Source organism: Cynocephalus volans, chromosome 13 (assembly GCF_027409185.1).
Source record: "Cynocephalus volans isolate mCynVol1 chromosome 13, mCynVol1.pri, whole genome shotgun sequence".
NCBI lineage: Eukaryota > Metazoa > Chordata > Mammalia > Dermoptera > Cynocephalidae > Cynocephalus > Cynocephalus volans.
In genome coordinates this window covers 57,458,268-57,477,711 of record NC_084472.1, presented here as the reverse complement: position 1 = coordinate 57,477,711, position 19,444 = coordinate 57,458,268, and the positions used below count along the sequence as shown (strand labels likewise).

Below are 19,444 nucleotides of genomic sequence, written 5' to 3'. Positions count from 1 at the left end.
AAGAGACTCTGGAGATGACAGGCCTACAATTTGGGACTCTAAACTCCAATTTCCTGATACCCATCACCAGATTTGGCTTTATGCCCTTCCCAGACTTTCTCCCTTTCAAAGGCACAATGACTTCTGAAAAGAACAGTTAGTAATCAGAGTTTGGAATTCTCAGTTTTTAATTCTTATCCAGTGCTTGTTGATCTACAAAAAGTACACCTCTTGGGGGGTTGTGAGTGGTATGCATGTGTGGTGTGGTGTGTGTGATAGCATTTGCTTTTCTTCTAGGACAAGATGGTGGTAAAATCATAAAAGTTGATGTGCCTGGGAGTTAGAACATTCTCTATAGAGTCTTACTGCCCCAGGTCAAATCCTGGCTGCACCAACTGCTAGCTCTTAGGGCACTTTGCTTCACCTCTCTGTACGTCAGTTTGTCTTCAATAAAATAAGAATAGTAACATTACTTATCTTAATGGGAAAAATTTATGACATGTAAGGGATTTAGAATGGCTGTGTATATTGAGGGCTCACTAAATATTAGCTACTGTCTTTGTTCCATTGCTAATTATACATGACCATTGAGAATCTGATCTCTATGAGACTGAGGTGAGTCTAGCAGCAAAGAACCACACTGGGCCTGCCTCTACCCAGATTTTCAAGAGGAACCATTCATGACTTAGGCACAGCTCTAAAGGCTGCTCTGAACAGCATTTCTCGGCAGACACTTATCTGACCCCTGTTACAAAGCTACTTTCTCTGGCAATTACCAAGGAAAAGAAAAGGCTGAGAGAGAAGACCATCACTGTTCTAATGACTTTTGGAGCATCAGTACACTCGTCACTTCTGGGTCCCACATAAGTGAAGATCTGCAGTACAGTATTTACAGACAGACAATTCCTAAACCTGCAAAACCATTAAGGTGACAAAAGAATAAGCAATTCTCTGAATGAAGGAAATTAACTCAGCCGTAAGAGTTACAAACAACATTCTACCATTCCTAAAGTGACCTAAAGCTTTGTCACAGGTGGAAGCTCCAAGCAATGGCCTAGGATTCTGCTAGTAACACTGTCTTCAACATTTAACAAGGGGAAAAAACAGCATATAAAGAATGATTTAACTCCTGGCCTAAAATTTGACCATCTCAATTTCACAAAGGTTTGTGGTATCTCAAACCAGTGATAGTATTTCTTTCATAAGGGTCAACAAATGAGAATAGAAACAGTCCATTTCAAAGAGAAGCCCACACACCAGAGGTCTAAGAGCCTCTGGAGCTCAATGACTTCGGGGGTGGGGGGTGTTGTAAACAATCTGGTTAAAATCTGGAATCAATCCAGGCCTGAGAGGTCCAGTTCTCAGGGAAACTAAATTCCTGTCACTGACTCAGCCTTCTACAAAGTTGTCTGAATATCAGCATGTCTCAAACTGAAGCACAGTAGATCCCTGATGCTTGGGCAATACCAAATTGCCTGAATGCATCTTGAGTACCCATAGTCAAACAGCACTTTGAGATTGCTGGGCACCTATTTTTCTAACCAGAGGGCAAACACTCAAAGAAGAGGAAGAAAACACACAGCAGGGACTCTAAGTTTTACCTTTGCATGACAATGAACGTATTGACCATGTATTCTTCTTCACTTTTTGTTTTCTGCAGCTCTTCAGCCAAAATGTCACTCATGGTACACTGGAGAAGGTATGGTACCTCGACATTCCGGTCTCCATCAAATACGCCATACAGGGCCTCCCTGTTGTCACAGAAGTTATTCACCGACAGGGCTGCAACACACAACCTGCAAAGCAAGCATGCTTTTGTGCTGAGTCTACTCATCTTTCCTTCTCCACATCCAACCCAACTCTACTTTTTTCCTCCAGATATGCCTATCCCAGTTTTGTCTCTTCATAACTCCAGACAGATTAAGTATAATCTTACCACAACTAATTTGCATCAACAAATCTCTATAAGCAGAGAAGAATGATAAACACATGCTTCATCCTCTTTTCTGATGATTTTGTTTTTAACGGCAGTGAAAAAAGGAGGAATAAGAGTCATGGGAAATAATACAAAATTATGAATCTGTGTCAATAAACAGTTACTAAGGAGAACTTCCACATCTGGCCCAAATAGAGTGACAACTGAAACACTGGAAAAAAAATATAAAACATATGAAAAGATGTAAAAATATAAGTAAGGTCTCAAACAACTTTTTTAAAAGGCAGGAAAAAAAAACCTACCAGCATTGGGACATTGGACATAGAAGCACAGGTCTGTGGTCCTTGAAGGAGCCTGATGCCTGCCGAGCTCAGTCTTGGGGAAAATCTCCCCAGTAGCACTGGGAAAAGGAACCCCAGTGGAGGAAATGGAGCTGAGAGCTTAGGGAGGACAGGGTGGTTAGAGTTCCCAAGCAGAGCACTGGAGGAGGAAAGCTGCTCGAGCAAGCACGGGAAGTTGCAGAGAATCTCCCCACTCCAAGCTCAAGAGAATCAAACAGTTTCCAAGTAACCTAACTATGTTCCAGAAAGAGAGAGAAAAAAGACCAGAGAGTGGGGCTGGGAGGTGGGTAGGAACTGAGTGCATTAGTGAGTGGTGGGATAACTTTGAGCAGCTTAATATTGGAGGGAACTGAAGTCTTCAAAAGAAGAGAGACAGAAAAAACGTTTGAAGAATTAATGGTTGAAGGCATTTCAAATTTGCTGAAAACTATAACCATACAGATACAAGAAGCTCAAACAAACCACAAGCAAGAGAAACATGAAGAAAAGTTAACTCAGGCACATTAAAATCAATTGCTAAAAACCAGGAACAAAGGTGGGAGGGTGGGGTGGGAGAACAAAGACATGAATGACAGCAGATTCTCATGGGAAACACTGCAGAAGACAGTGGCAGCAACATCTTCAAGGCACTGACAGAAAAACAACTAGACAACAACCTAGATTTCTAAACCAGTAAAAATAGCTTTGAAAAGCTAAGGTGAAATAAAGACATTTTTATTTTTTAGATGCACAAATAAAAGAAGACTGGTACTACAAGAAATGTAAAAGCAAATGCTTGAGGCAGAAGAAAATGATATCAGATGGAAATCTGGACGTGTACAAAAGAATGATAAGTGAATATAAAATAGGAAAGTGAATATAAAAATTTTTTTCTTATTTTTAAAATCACTTTAGAACGGCAGTTCTCAATATGGGTGATTGTGCCCCCAGGAGACATTTTTATTGTCACAGTGGGGTCGGGGATGGTGCTACTGGCATCTTGTGGGTAGAGGCCAGGGATACTGCTAAACATCCTGCAATGCACAGGGCAGCCCCCTCCCCTACTCCCCGACACAAAGAATTACCCTACTTAAAATGTCCATAGTACTAAAGACGAGAAGAACTGCTTTAGAAAATAACTTACTAAAGTAAAAATAATAACAATGTATTCTGTAGTTTATAACAAACGTAGAAGTAAAACATATGGCAACAATAACAGCACAAAGATCCTGACAGAAGAAGTAGAAATACATATTCTTAAAGTTCTTGTATGTGAATTGATGTAATATTCCTTGAAGGTAAACCAGGTAATAAGTTAAAGACTATAAACCCTAAACAAACTGCACACACACACAATGTAGAACGATAAGAATGAATAAAGATGATAAAATGGAATCATAAAAAATACTCAATTCAAAAAAATGAAACAGAGAAAAAAGAAAATAAAGAAATATGAGACAAACAGAAAATGACAGTAAGTTGGAAGGTTTCAACCTAACCATATTAATAATTTCATTAAATGTAAATGGTCTACACACTACTCGCAGACAAAAAAGTTGGACTGGAGTAAGTAAGACCTAAGTATAACTATAAGAAATCCATTTTAAATGTAAAAAGACAAATCGGTTAATAGTAAAAGGATAAAAACCAGTATACCATGCTAACACTAATCGAAAGAAAAGTGGGGTGGCTACAATAATACCAAAATATATTTCAGAACAAAGAGTATTACAGGAATCAAGAAAGTCATTCATAATGTTAAAGGGGTCAGTTCACCAAGCGGCCATAACATTCTAAAGGTTTATGTACTTAATAATGAGCTTCAAAATACAGGAAGCAAAAAGTGATAGAACTACAAGGAGAAATAGACAAATCCATAATTATAGTCTCTTAATCACTGACAGAACAGGTAGAGAAAATCAGTATGGATATTTAAGAAGAGCAATGATATCAATCAACTTGATCTAACTGACACCCTACCCAACAACAGCAATTTTTTCCAAATGCACAAAGAACTTTTACCAAGATAAATCATATTCTGGGCCAAAGAACAAGTTTTAACAGGTTTAAAGGAATCAAGTCATACAGAGTATGTTCTCTAACCATATTGGAGAAGTTGCTTAGAAGAAAATTTAAAACTCTAAATGCTTATATTACAAAATTAGATGTCTCAAATCAATGACCTAAGTTTCCACTTTAGGAAACTAGAAAAAGAAGAGCATAAAAATAAGAAAAATGAACAAAATAGAAAACAAAATAATGATAAAGAAAAATCAATTAAATTGAAAGCTGGTTGAGAATATCAACAAAATCGATAAACTCAAACCAAACTGATCAAGAAAAAAGAAAAGACACAATCACCAGTATCAGAATTGAGAGAAGGGAGGGACATTACTATAGATCCTCCAGATATATTTTTAAAAAGGAATATTTTTTTAAAAATAATGGAATATCACAAACAAGTTTATGTCAATAAATACGAAAACTAGATGAAATGGAAAAATTCCTTAAAAGACACAAATTACCAAAATTTGCCTGAGAAGAAAAAAAAAATCCCATTTTAAAGAAATCATATGTTTAGTTAAAAACCAAAGAAAATTCCAGGCTTAGATGGCTTTACTGGTGAGTTTTCCAAACATTTAAGGAAGACATAATACCAATTCTATACAAACTCTTCCAGAAAACTCAAGAAGAAGGAATACTCCCTCACTCATTCCATTAGGCCAGCATTATCCTGATAAAACCAGACAAAAACATCACAAGAAAACTACAGACTAACATCCATCATCAAATACAGACATCCTCAAAAGATTACCAGAAAACTGAATCCAGCAGCATATAAAAAGAATTATACATCATAGCCAAGTTGAATTTATACTGGGAACACAAAGCTGATTCAACATTTTAAATCAGTCAATGTAATTCACCATATCAACAGTCTAAAGAAGAAAAACCAAGGGATCATGTCAATTGATGCAGAAAAAAGCCTACGACAAAATTTGATATCCATTTATTATAAAAACACTTAGCAAATTAGGTATAGAAGACGATTTTCTTAACTTGATAAAGGTGTCTATAAAGATACCTTCAGTTAATATCATACTTAATCATGAAAGAATTAATTCTCACCAAAGAAGACATATGGATGGTAAATAAGCTCATGAAAAGATGCTCAGCATTATTAGCCATTTGAGAAATGCAAATTAAAACCAAATGAGATATTACTATTACAATGGCCAAAACAACAACAACCTGATGACCACAAGTGGCTGGTAAGGATGTGGAGCAACTGGAACCCTCATACAAGGCTGTTTCAAAAAGTTTGTGGAAAAATACAAATCTTTCCATGAACTTTCTGAAAAACCCTCAGTACCCTGCTTCTGAGAGTGCAAAACAGTATGGACACTTTGAAAAACAGTTTGGCAGTTTCTCATAAAAGTAAATATACACTTACCATATGACCCAGCAATCCCACCCCTAGGCATTCACCCAAGAGAAATGAAACATACATTCACACAAAAACCTGTATGCAACTGTTTATAGCATTTTTATTCACAATTTCTAAGAACCTGAACAATCTAAATATTCTTCAAATGGTGAATAGACAAAAGAAAATATATCTATCCATGCAATGGAATCCTACTCAGCAATAAAAAGGAACAAACTACTCACATATTCAATAACACAAATGAATCTCAAATGCATTATGCTAAGTGTAAGAGTGAGAAGGCTATACACTGTATAACTCCATTTGTATGACATTCTGGAAAAGGCAAAACTAAAGTGATGAAAAACAAATCAGGAGTTGCCATGGACTGCAGGTGGGGAGAACTGACAAAAAGAGGGCATGTGTGAATTCCGGGGCTGATGGAACTGCTCTATAACTTGATGTGGTGGTGATCACGTGATAGTCTTCATCAAAACTTGCAGAACTGTAAACTAAGAAGGGTGAATTTTACTGAATATACATTGTACCTTCTCACTGTATATAAATTAATACAAAGAAAAAAAGTATTAAGTACCTGTTACGTATCATGACTAGAAACCAAAGACATAATCCCTACCCTTAAGGATTTCAGGGATAAATAATGATTATAACCATTATCATTAACAATAATAGTAGCTAATACTTAAATAGGGTTTACTATATGGCACACATTATTCTAAGTATGTCACATATATTTACTTATATTGTGTGATCCTTACGACAACACTATGGGAGTAGGCAGTTACTTTTTTGTCATTTTGCAGATTAAGAAATTAAGCTTAAAGAGAGATTAAATAACTGCTCATGGTCACACTGCAAGTAAGTACAGAGTCCAGATTCAAAGCCAGGAAGTTTGGCTCTTACTTCAGTACTTTGAAATTCTTGCCTCCATTTATTTAAAAAAAAAAAAAAGTCATCCCAAATTATGTGACAATTAGTGGCAAAGTTAAATTTTATAATCATCTTATAATTCTATAAGCTTCCCCTTCTAGTCAGAATGGGGCTGTGTGATGGAGAGAGATAAAAAAAGGAAATAACATGTTTCTGTTTTTGTTTTTTTTTAAGCAAGAAGTACGGTAATGATAACACTTAGGATTTCTTTTCTGTTGAACCGTCCTGTTTGTTTTTTAGTCTGAGGAAGAGCCTAAATTATCCAATTGCATCTCCCTGCTTGGGTTCCCCAAAGGATGTGAAATAACCTGACAAGGAGGCAACACCATACCCAAGGGAGAAGGAGGGAGGGAGAGAAAAGACATCTACTGAGATTTGGAGACAGGACAGCCACAGTTCTCCCCTTCCTACAATATGGCAAGCAGCAAGCTCTTTGTTTAAATGACCACTTTATCTACAACACAAAAAACAAAACAAGACAAACTACTTGAGAAACCTGTGCTGGCCAAACCAAAGGGTAAAAAAGCAAGGGAAATAAAGTGAGGGCTAGGGGAGGCCTGAGATTTCTGGGGCTCTGTTCATGTTCTATTTCTTGATCTACGTGGTGATCTGCAAGGTGTGTTTACTTTAGGACAATTCGTAGAGTTGTACACTTATCATTTATGCACTTTTCTGTACTTATGTACTTCAATATAACAAAATTTTTAAAAAAGGAATTGTGGAAGGGGGACTTATGCACAAATCTAATTGATTACTTGCTTTATTAATATATGTGAGTAGATAACAAATTTTAATATCAAGAGATATTTAAAAACCAATCATAGATTTCACATCAGTGTTCTGGAATAAAAAAGCAGTTTCACATACCAGTGTTTGTAAGCAAGACACAAGGTCCTTTAATCTAAAAAGGGGTTATCTCCAGAAAGGAACTTTGAATGCCCTAAAGAATATACTAATTACCCCCTGTCCCAATACAGTGATATACAGTGCAAGGTACATAGAAAAAAAAGCAACAACTAGAGCCCGGGCAAAAATGAGCCAGGCCTCCTCCTCACAGAGATGGCGGCTGCCTCTTCTCTGGACCACACAAGCCAAATCACACCTTAGGGAAAGAGATCTCTGTGTGATGCAGAGATCAATCCAGAATGAGCTGATGCTGTTTTCCATACCAAAGAAAATCAGTCAGCATGGCAGCAACAAACCCCACTTTTTATTTTCCACAAAAGATATTCAGCTAGTCAGTGGTTCTCAATATTGGACACGCATCAGAATCTCCTGGGGAGATTTAAAAATATTCTGATTCAATTGGGTCTAGGTTAGGGAGTTTTTAAAGTTCCTCACCTGATTGACTCTAACGTGCACCAGGGCTGAATACTAATGTTAGCTATTCTGGATTTTCCTCCACTTTCTGTTCTTCTCCTACTCTCAATATTTTATGTTCTTATACTTTAGGTAATTAACTTATGACTATCCTTATTTATAGGGTTCTTTACTTTTCTAGTACTATTAGCTCCACTTCACACAATGCAATCAAGCCTGAAAAGCTTGATTACAATTCTCAAGAAAATCAACATTTGTATCTAAGAGAGGGAAGATTGGTGAAAATAGGGAAGAGAAAGAAATTAAGATGGACAAATCCTGGTGGCAAGACAAATAGGTGACATTACAGGGAATGGACAAACCTACCAAGCTAATTTGGATTGTAAAAAGAGCTCTAGTCAAATAACGTAAGTGATCTTGAATATCAACAATCAAGGTTACTTCTCCTTTAATACTATCCCTGTTTTGCTTGGTAAACAGGTTTCAAAGAAAGATAAAGAAGGTTTTCAAAGGAGCAGGGATGCATTTCAATACTTAGGCCTTCTCCAAACACTGGAGTCTTACACAGATATAACGTGTCAGTTACACTGTATCCTAGCAACGTCTTTCACAAAGGGAGAATATGTGATGCCAAGCAGGGAGGGCTTTAGCTATGTTAAAACATAAGTCATGAAGGAGCCTCATTTTGGGAAAATATACTCAAAGAAATTTTACATGAGAAAAGTGTGTGTGATAGCACTGGGTTTCTTTCTAGCCCACTGAGGAAGTGAGGCAAGAGGAGATAGCTCTTGCTCCAAAGTTTCATCCAACTTACTTGTTTTTCACCCCTGAAGCTTCAGTGTAACCATGACTCCATACAGCCGGGGCTCCGGATGCATCTCCTGCTGAAGGCTGATCAATCTTGAAACAGCGTATATTACTAACAGGAGAAACAAGGAGGGAACAGGAATCATTAAAACCAAATGTGCAAATTGCTACCTTTATCTGAGAATTTAAAAACACCTGCTAACCTCTATGTACTTTCCATTTCTTACTGCATTTCATTTGTCTCAAATATTTGTCAACAACAAGAACGAGCTACTCATCATAATGAAAACCAAGGGACATACATACAGAGCATGGAAACTAGTTTCTGAGTATTACACAAAGCAGTTGTTACAGACTTTCACATACTCCACACTAGATGGCTGCTCTCTCCTGGGAATGAAAAAAGCAGCTCTCAACCTTGGAATGAGAAAACAAAATTAAGTATTAGGTTGGGTATATTCTTACACCATGAACACCCAGACTTGAGAAGAACTAAACCTAAGCGACAACTATACTGTTTAGGTGATGTGAGAGAATCCTGCAATATTCATCTCCAAATCCCATTTCTGTCCACACTACGCATTCAAATATTTAACAAATATTATCCAGGACTTGCTTGCCATTCCTTGGTACTTCCAATTCTTTCCTCATTTGTATAGCCAGCCATGCTAAGACTAACATAAAATAAAACGTACCACATACAATTACAAAGTAAATGAGGGGTATTTTAATAAATTACAACTGCATATATTTAAACTGGGAGACTTAAGGTCTCACCTCACTTCAGCTCTCCTATGCCATAATTGGTCTAATAGCACCCGAAACAGAAATGCTAAAAGGGTAAATTGCCAAGTTGCGTTTCTTAAAAATCAGCCTACTAGAAAGCATTCAGTGCCCCCAAACAGGAAGTCATAACAGATGGGAAGAAGGTCTGTAAAAACGGTGGCTCCACATGGTGAAACAAATCCTGCTTACTTATTGTAATCTGCCACTCAGTTTTCCTCCCTATTATTTAAACAAGAGAAAAAGTGTATGCATCATGTCTTAACAACTTAAACAACACCTAAATACTTTTGTCACGCCCCCCAAATTTTAAAATTATCTGTTGGTATTCACTGACTCCAAAATCTAACAAATACTGAATACCCTTCCTAAATATAAATAAATAAATACTCTTTTCAAAGTTTTCAACTCCATCAATAAAAGAGAGGTATTATAAAAGAAGATGGTTCACCATTATTTGCTCTCTGTATGATCTATTACTAAATTTTATCCATCTAAAATGGTAAGTAATGCAACAGGTTTCTTAAGGCATATCTTAAGGCTTTCACTACATATTTGATACCTTCCTGAATTCTAGGAAACAGTGAAGGCTCTTTTCTAAAGACATTTATAATTTTTACAGAACATGGAGTTTTTAAAGAAATATTCCATTTCCTAGCCTGATTGTAAAAGGGAAAAATAATCCTTAATCCCTTCACCCCCAAACCCTTTCTAAGTGAAGCTGCAATCTGTCCTTCTCTGCCTAGATGAAACAGTGTGTGGCTGGGCAGCTATCTGAAGCGATCTGAATGTTGACTCTTGTCCATCTTTTAAATAACTCTCGGAGTCTGGGAGCTGGATCTCCATCCCATAGAAGAGTCCCCATATGCACTCATCCTGGCTCGTGTAGAAAAAGCCACCCTCTAAAAGCACAAGTAATATACAGAAACTCTTCCAATTTATTAAGAACCCACAACCTCCTAGATGTTAAACAGAAGGTAACATTTTTATGAGAGTATTATGGTTTCATTGTCTGTTACTGTTTTTTAAAAACCTGAAAGCATGATGCACTTTGCTGCAGTAGCTCCACCACTCTAGTAACATATGGTCACCACAGAAAATTTAACAGATTTTCTTTTATGCATATATAATAGTGGAGTCATTCTATATAAATATATGGTTTTGTATCTTTTTTCTAATTATGTCATGAACATTTTAAATCACTTTATATTCACCCTAAATATAATCAGAAATATATTGATGACTATCCCTGTGCTTAAAATGAACACTATATTTCTGATTATTTTTTTAAATAAATTTTTGCCATAGAAAACTGATCTGAGTAGGTACATTTTTTTAAAAGCTTGATACACAGGGCCAACTGATTCCAAGAAAAGTTATATCAATTTACACTCCTCCAGCACCACCAATTTGAAGAGGGAAATGTTATTTAAATATTTTATTTAGTATTTTCTTGATCTAGTAATGTGGTTGAACATCTCATGTAACTCCAGTCATGCTTTGCTTAATAACGGGGATACATCCTGAGAAATGTGTCACTAGGCGATTCTGTCATTATGCGAACATCCCGGAGTGCATTTGCACTAACCTAGATGGTATAGCCTACTACACACCCAGGCCGTATGGCATAGCCCGTGGCTCCCACGTGAGTAATGTGTTGTGCTACATTTCAACCACTACAGCTCACTAGAACACAGGAATTTTTCAGCTCCTGTAATTATAATCTCACGGGGCAACTATCATATACGTAATCTGACATTGACCAAAATGTTGTTATGTGGTGCATGATTGTATTTGTACTTTTTTTGTTAAATATTAATGTCCTTGGCTTATTTTCTGCTTGAGTACTTTCCTTACTGAATTATAAGAACCCTTTCTATTAAGAATATTAATGCCTTTATTAAAAAAATTTTTTTTTGCCAATGTTACTTCCTAATTTGTCATTTCCCTTTTAGTTTTACTCTTGGTAGGCTTTGGAATAAATATTTAAAATTTCTATGTATAAAAAGCATATTTATGTATAAATGTACACCATATATATATATATATATATATATATATAAATATCTCAAAACCAATACATATGCTGATTTCTTGTGACTCTCCCCCTCTTTTTTGGCCTAAAAGTCCTTTTCTAGCTTGTGAATATATTCATATGACTTCATCTTACTTTAAAAAATTATTTCATTTTATAGATTTAACTCTTTAATTCGGCTGAAACTTATTTTGGTTTTAGATAAGAATGTAACTTTAATTCTTCTCTAAATAGCTAGTTCTATTTTTTAACAAATTATGATAAAATTATCTTTTAACACAAAAATTTCATATCAAAATAAATTTCAATTCATTTTGAGTAGTAAATACTCAAAAGTTATCTGTTTAAAGATGAAATATATTTTGATAATCCATGTACTCTCAATTCTGAATGGTACCTAAGCGATCATGTAGGCCACCTTTCTCATCTTATAGATTAGAAAACTGAGGTCTGGACAGACTAAGGGATTCCGGCCAAGGTTTCATATACTTGATAAACGGTGGACAGAACCTCGGTTTTCCGTGTCTTCCCTTGAACTCTACATAGGCAGTGTTCTTCAATTATATACCGAAATTAATTTTCTTGTTAAATACTCAAGGTGTCAACAAACAGGCACTAATTAGGTCATTTCTATCCAGGAATCACCTTAACTGCTTTTCAAATTCTGGTTTGCACTAAAGCCTAGGATAGTTATTAATGAATCATTCAGCAAAAATCTACCCTTCTTCAGTTTTTTCTAATGGAAGATGACTTTCAGCAACAAATATTCTAACACTGTATAAGCATATATGGGATACACAACAACTAATGTGTGTTAATGTTTAATACTGCTACTTGAAAATAAAACAAATTCTGAAAATTAAAAAAAAATTAAAGTAGCAAATAAAGACTACTCATAATACCATTATCCAGAGAATAGCACTATTTCAACATTTTGTTACGTATCCTTTAAGGAATTTTCTAGAATTCACATCCTAAATACACACACATACTCAATGCAGACTAATTTTGCAAAAAATTGGAATTATAGTACACAAGTTTCTTTGTTAACTTTCTTTTCACTTAATATTGTAGCGATTTTTGAAGTTAGCAACATAGGTCTACATCATTGCTTTTAATGGCTGTATAACATTTGATTGTGGAGCATTAATTTATTTAATTCTACTAACAGACATTTAAAGTTCTGTGATGAATGTTCTTATAAAAACATCTTTTCTCCTGAGGTTTTCTTGTTTTACACAGCAAACTTCAACCCATAATTATCAACATAAAAAATGAAACGGTATCAATGAACTTTTTCCCAAAACACAAAGTGAACTTTATAGCAGGATCCAACTAGTCTACATTCCCAACTTCATTTAAATAATCTGCATTTTAGTTTCAAATTGTTAATTTACATCATCCATTTCTCAAAATCCTTAATATTTGCATTAAGTGTTCCAATCATGTTATCAGTAACTACTGAGATTTAAGTTTACATCTTGGTTGTTCATTTCTCTCCCTGTGTCTTCCATATCCTGTTGTATGTGTAGATTCAGGTAATAAATCAACAGCTGCTTCATATTTTGCTCCATGTTTTTACTAAGTTATAAGTTTCATTGCCAGTGAACAATGATGGGGCTATGGCACTTTACAAAATACTTACTTTAGCAGTTCCAGGGTTTTGTGATCAAGGGCAAGGCGGGGGTTTCCAGTCAGATCTAGTTCTTGCAGTTTGGGAGGCAGGTTTTCTGGTAAAGTGACTTCACTTAGCTCATTACAGCTCAGGTCCACGCACTAAAGGAACAAGTGGAAACAAGAAAGCGATGATCTGGAGTTCTTCAGGCAGTTTTATACTTCTGTCCTTTGCAGGCAAGCAAATCAGTCTAGCCATTCACTATAATATACTGGTCAAATGCAGAAAAAGAAGCTGTCTGCTGCTCTGCCAGTAACATTTAAAACAGATTTTGCTAAATGCAGTGAAAGTTTTTATTTTCTTTGAATAACACAGAAAAATCCATGTTTTTTATCTCCATCTTTATCCATTCAAGTTCACCTCTACATTAAAAATTAAGCATTAATTTAAATAAATCTAAAGACAGGAGTTTTTCTTATTGCTCACAAAATTTCTGTGCCTATTTTGGCCATGAGAGCTATAGTTTGGACATTAAAATGAACTTTGAAGGGCTTTCTTAAAACCAAACAACAAACAAAAAAACATACAAAATGAGAAAAAGGCAGGGAACACACACTCGAAATAAGAAAATATTTCAAAAGAAGCTAAATAAGAAATAGGCAAAAGATAGACCAGCAGGGTGGTCTGCCTACTGTATGCAAGGAAAAGAAGGGCTAGATCCTGCCCTCAAGGCACCCAACACCTAGACTCTCCAGCAGAGAGAGTCTAACCTTACTTGGAAAACAACCACAAAAAGGTTCACCATGCTGATTAGAACAAAAATTACGTGTTACCTGTAAATGGGAATAATACCTCCTCTCTCACAAAAACCAATGTAAGGCTTAAATGAGGTAAACTCAAAAAAAAGACATGCTGCCCTTCTGTTCTGGGAGATGGAAACCTGGGTAGAGAAAGCTCACAATGCACAGGAGAAAACAAGAGTGACTGGCAAGTGTTCTGAATACAAGAATGTGGAACCCACAATTCAATAGAATAGGGTGGAAAGCATCTGGCTTGCGTTAGAACCTTATTATGATTTTTAAAAAATGCTTAAAAAGCCTACTAAAAATCTCAAGATGGTTTGAAAGGGGAATTGTATCTGAGAATTTCAGTGTCTTAAAAGTGGACAAAATCTCCCTTTTATTTTGGAAAAAAATGTTTTTAATTAAATCTATTATGGATTGGGGAGTGGTAGAGATTGGGTAAAATGCAAACCTGTATTTTGGGAGAAATATATTCTTGACAGACCACAAACAATACAATGCTTCCACCTAAAATGTTTCATAGCGTTGCTCCCAAATAGCAATGATATAAAATTATATTACCATTTTATTTATTTTATTTTATTTTTTTAAAAGATAACCGGCAAGGGGATCTTAACCCTTGATTTGGTGTTGTCAGCACCACACTCACCCATTGAGGTAACCAGCCATCCCTATATGGGATCCGAACCCATGGCCTTCGTGTTATCAGCACCACACTCTCCCGAGTGAGCCACGAGCTGGCCCTACATTACCATTTTAAATAATTACATTTTATTATGAAAGTATCATAACCACATAACAAAAAGCTGGGCAAACAGAACAGCTAAGAAAACTTAGCCTTAAATCTACCACCCCAACCCAACCAGTTTTTAACATTCTAGCATTTTTTTCCTTATGGCCTTATCATTGATATTTTTTAAAAAATCTTTAAAACTCGTAAATGTAGGTGAGATTTCATTATATTCCACTCATTTTTTTATCACTCTATTGCAGCCATTTTCTGTATCTTCACTGCCGTATGCTATGGTCTGAATGTTTGTGTCTCCCTAAAATTCAGATGTTAGAACTTAATCCCCCATGTGATGGCATTAAACGGTGGGGCTTTGGGGACGTAATTAGATGAGGGCTCTGTCCTCATAATTGTGATTAGTCCCCTTGTAAAAGAAGCCTTGGGGAATTGCTCACCTCTTCCACCATGTGAGGACACGTGGAAGGTGCCATCTATGAGGAAAAAGCCCTCCCCAGACTGAATCTGCTGCAGCCTTGATCTTGGACTTCCCAGCCTAAGATATCATCATCTACAATAGCCCTATAATACTTCTGGTGGATGCACATGAATTCACTTAACCTGAACATTAATAATAGGGAAATGGTCATCCCCTTTTTGTTTTTTCATAAATAATGGTTACATGAATAGTCAACTGGACTTTTACAAAAAACTCTGATAACACTGGTTACTAATGGGCTATGGGGCCAGAGCAATCAGCACCCAGCAGCACAGGAAGACAACGAACAGGGGTAAATACAATCTAGTGGGCAGTGATGAAATGTGAGCTAAAGGACTAACAAGTGTGGGTAATTTAGGATGTAATTGGTTAACAGAAACAAATTCAGGGGTCAGAGAATACCTTTGGTGAAAGATTAAAGGTATTTTAGAGCAATACTGAATTTTTAAAAAATTGGTAGAAAACTTTAAAAAATGTTATCTAAAGATTTAAACTTTCAAGAGTTCCAGAGATGTAAAATAGCTCATTCTCTAAATTACCAAATTATAAAATGAGTTCAGTAGGAAATAGTTAATGAAGATAATGCTGACAGTTGTAATGCAGATCTCAGGGATAATGCTTCTGCCACCACCTCCCCCAAGCCCCACCCAGGCCCATCTGCTCATCAAGGCTTCTTTGGCTCAGTATTTGGTTCACTGCAGCCAGTTCTCTTGCATTCAGTCCCATTACCCTGGTTCCGACTCATACCACACTTCCCATGGAGGGCTATGGCTGCATTGTAACTTTGCTTTCAGTCTTGCTTCCCTCTGATTCACTCCTCACGGTGCTGTCAGAGTGATTTCTCTAATGTGGTTTATTCCAGCTGATCACACTCCAGCTTCAATCTTTCATTTGCTCCCAACTGCCCTTCAACCTGCCCACCAAACTCCTCAGTATGTGAAGTAAGGCCCTTCGCTCCATTCTTCGCCACTTGCTTCTTCATGCTCTATGTTTCAGCCATTTCAGAAGAATCACAGTTCCTGCATATGTCATGTTCTCATTTGCCTGTGCCTTTGCACGTGCTACCCTCTGGGCCTGGAACCCTTTTCTTCAAGTTTTACTTGCCTTTTTACCTTTTAAAATCTGCCTTATTTCCTTTTAAGGCTCTACCCGATGCCTGCTCTACTACAATCTCTGTTTCCATTAAATGCCCCTTGTTATAATTATCTGGTTATTTATTTCTTCCACTAGACTATGACCTAGAGAACAGTGCATTGAAAAGAGATGCTCAACAAGTGCTTTCATTAAAAGGATAAACTAACGAACAACAGATTGCCTGGCATGTGGTAGACAATTATTTGTTGAATGGGTAAATGAACAAATGAATGGATCTTGTAACGTCCTTCAGTAATTAAATCTACCAGGATGAGAACTGAGATACAAATGCTTAGGTTAAGTTCAGCCTAGAGTAAATAGTATTGCAAGGCATTTGGATACATTTGAAACGTCATTGTTTATTTCTGCCTGAGAGAGTGCAACCAGTTTCTTTAATGGCAGGTAAGCAGAGAAACACCCTTTTATACTTCTGCACACTGAAGAAGGTTTGTTCATAAAAAAATTACAGGAGGTTGGTATCTAGCACTGCCCTCCTGGTGCAAATATAGTGAGTGACACACAAGTGACATTTCATATTCTTTTAACAGGCCTCAAGACTGGTTCATTGTTAAGGTACTCAACAAACATTTGCTGACTGAATAATTATAAAGGTTACCACTAAGAAAACAAAATATTTGGGTGAGATTGGGAAAAAAAAAAAAAAATAGTACCAAGACATCCTCTCTATATTGTTAAGGTAGGTACCTCTACGTTTAATGCACTACAATTTTCTTAAAAATATGTTGTTAAATCTGACTAAAACATGACCAACAGAAAGTTACCTTTCCCTCTTTCAGGCCCATTCTAGGACCTAGCTAACAATAATTACTTTGCTATAATCAAAATTCTGGCAAGAATTCTCCCAAAACAGAATTATCCAACCCTCAGAAAAAGTTAGGATAGCTCATAGTTGAGAAGGAACTCATAATTCAGAGAAAAATTATCATGAATACATCTAGATAAGAGCATTGAAAAATAATCCATGTGTCTTAAAGAAAAAGGAATACAATCTGATGTATAGTTTAACTGTAGTTATCACAAAAGCTCCAAGGACTATATCATTATGATGTTTTCCTCAGAAAACATTACTGAATAGACGTATCAATTTTCAGAGAAGTGTATTATCTATCATCCGTCCAATACTTGCCTGTATTGCCTTGAAATAGCAACTTAACCTACTAGAGCTCCTCGAGATTCTGCAAAACCTTGCTTGCTACCTTCCTTCAGACTACTCCTAGTCTACCGCCTCAACTGTGCTCCCCAACAGCACTGACTTTCCAAAAATGAGGCTCCCGACCACATTCTGCAGGTCCTTGCCCTCACAAGATAAAAGCTGCTGATGTATGATGTTTTGTCACAGGGTGGGAATTTCATTTTGAATTGATGAAAAGCAAATAATTCCCTTTACCCTTGGGGATCTGAAGAGCATGATGGTGGCCACCTCAAAGCCTACTTCTTTTGAAGACTCATGGTGACAGGAGCATCTCTACAGACATACCTTTTAATATGCACAAACTCACAGAGGACTAGTCATTTATCTGTATACAGTAGTCCTCCCCCCCCACCTTATCCATGGGAGGATAGGCTCCAAGACCCCCAGTGGATTCCTGAAACTGTGGATAGTACTGAACCCAGCTGCTGTCTATCAGAACACCTTTCTGTTCATGTCTTCCACCCACAATTTTCTTTTAATGTTTACCTGTACATATTTGTGGGTACAGTGTGTTGTTTCAATACATGCATATAGCACACAATGATTCAGTTAGGGTAGATAACCTAGTTTTGTACCCATTAGTCCACCACTTCTCCTCCTTCCCCCCTTCCACCCTCACCTCTGGTAATCATTATTCTACTCTCCACTTGTATGAGAACCACTTTTATCTTTTAGATTCCATATTTATGAGATCACGCAGTATTTGTCTTTTTATGCCTGACTTACTTCACTTAACATGATGGTTTCCAGTTTCATCCATGTTGCTACAAATGATAGGATATCATTTTTTCAAACAGCTGAGTAGTATTCCATTGTATATATATACTGCAGTTTTTTAATCCATTCATCTGTTGACAGACATTTAGGTTGATTCCATCTCTTGCCTGTTGTGAATGCTGCTGTGATAAACGTGGAAGTGCAGGTGTCTTTTTGATATGTTGATTTCACATCCCTTGCCACACAAAAATTTAATGCCTTTTCCACCTAACTAAGCACTTATCAGGCATCGTGGCCATAACTTTTGTAGTTTGAGATGTGACAGCAAAGCTAGCATACATTTCCTTTTCGTTCTTTGTAATTTCAAGGAAAGATTTGTTCTTACCATAGAACTTATCAATCTTAGCATATGATTTTTCCCCCCCTTATTACGTCGTCAAGAACTTTCCACTTTACAGCTTCTCTTTGGAATATCCAAACTGCCAGCCTCACTACTTTTGCACTTTGTGGCCATTATGATGTAAAATAAGGTGACTTGAACACAAGCACTGCGAGGCAGCCATAGTTGATGTGATAACGGAGAGGGCTACTAAGTGACTAAAAGTCAAGTAGCACAGACAGCTTGGATGCACTGGACAAAGGGATGATTTACAATACATGTGGTACAGTGTAAGACTGATCATGCTACTCAGAATGGTGGGCAATTTCAAACTTATAAGTTGTTTATTTCTGGAACTTTCCATTTAATATTTTCAGAACATGGCTAACCATGGGTATCTGAAACCACAGAAAGCAAAACTGTGCATAAGGAGGGGACTAGTGTATGTACGTAACCTGCTCTGTAAGATGTACGCAATATTTTGTTGGAAAGGATATGACTTTGAATTTAGAAAAATCTGCTGAAACTAGAGTTAAAAAAACAAAAACAAAAGGAGTCTGAGTTAACTCATTATACCTATTTTGAAAGAGAGAGAGAATATGCAGTCCTAGCTTCCTGCTAGTCTGTTCCTTGTGAGGCAAGGTGCAAAGTGGCTTCAACAGCCACTTCCTGGTTGATACTGCTTGCTTCTTCTTTCATTAGCCCTTGTATGGAGTCCCAAACAGTAACTGACATCAGACTTCCTGTTAGAAAATTCCCTAAACAACTATTACTTAACCTGATTCCTAGACCCTAACGA

At 36.6% G+C, this 19,444-nt stretch overlaps 1 protein-coding gene across 1 annotated transcript in view; it reads right to left on the bottom strand.

Moving 5' to 3' along the window:
* PHLPP1 (PH domain and leucine rich repeat protein phosphatase 1) overlaps positions 1–19,444 on the bottom strand; it is a 218,585-nt gene that overhangs the window by 5,982 nt on the left and 193,159 nt on the right. The window contains exons 13-15 of the mRNA XM_063076825.1: positions 13,204–13,334; positions 8,748–8,852; positions 1,581–1,775 (exon numbers count right to left, since the gene is read on the bottom strand). Of these exons, the coding sequence (XP_062932895.1) occupies positions 1,581–1,775; positions 8,748–8,852; positions 13,204–13,334 (431 nt within the window). The remainder of the gene's footprint in view (positions 1–1,580; positions 1,776–8,747; positions 8,853–13,203; positions 13,335–19,444) is intronic.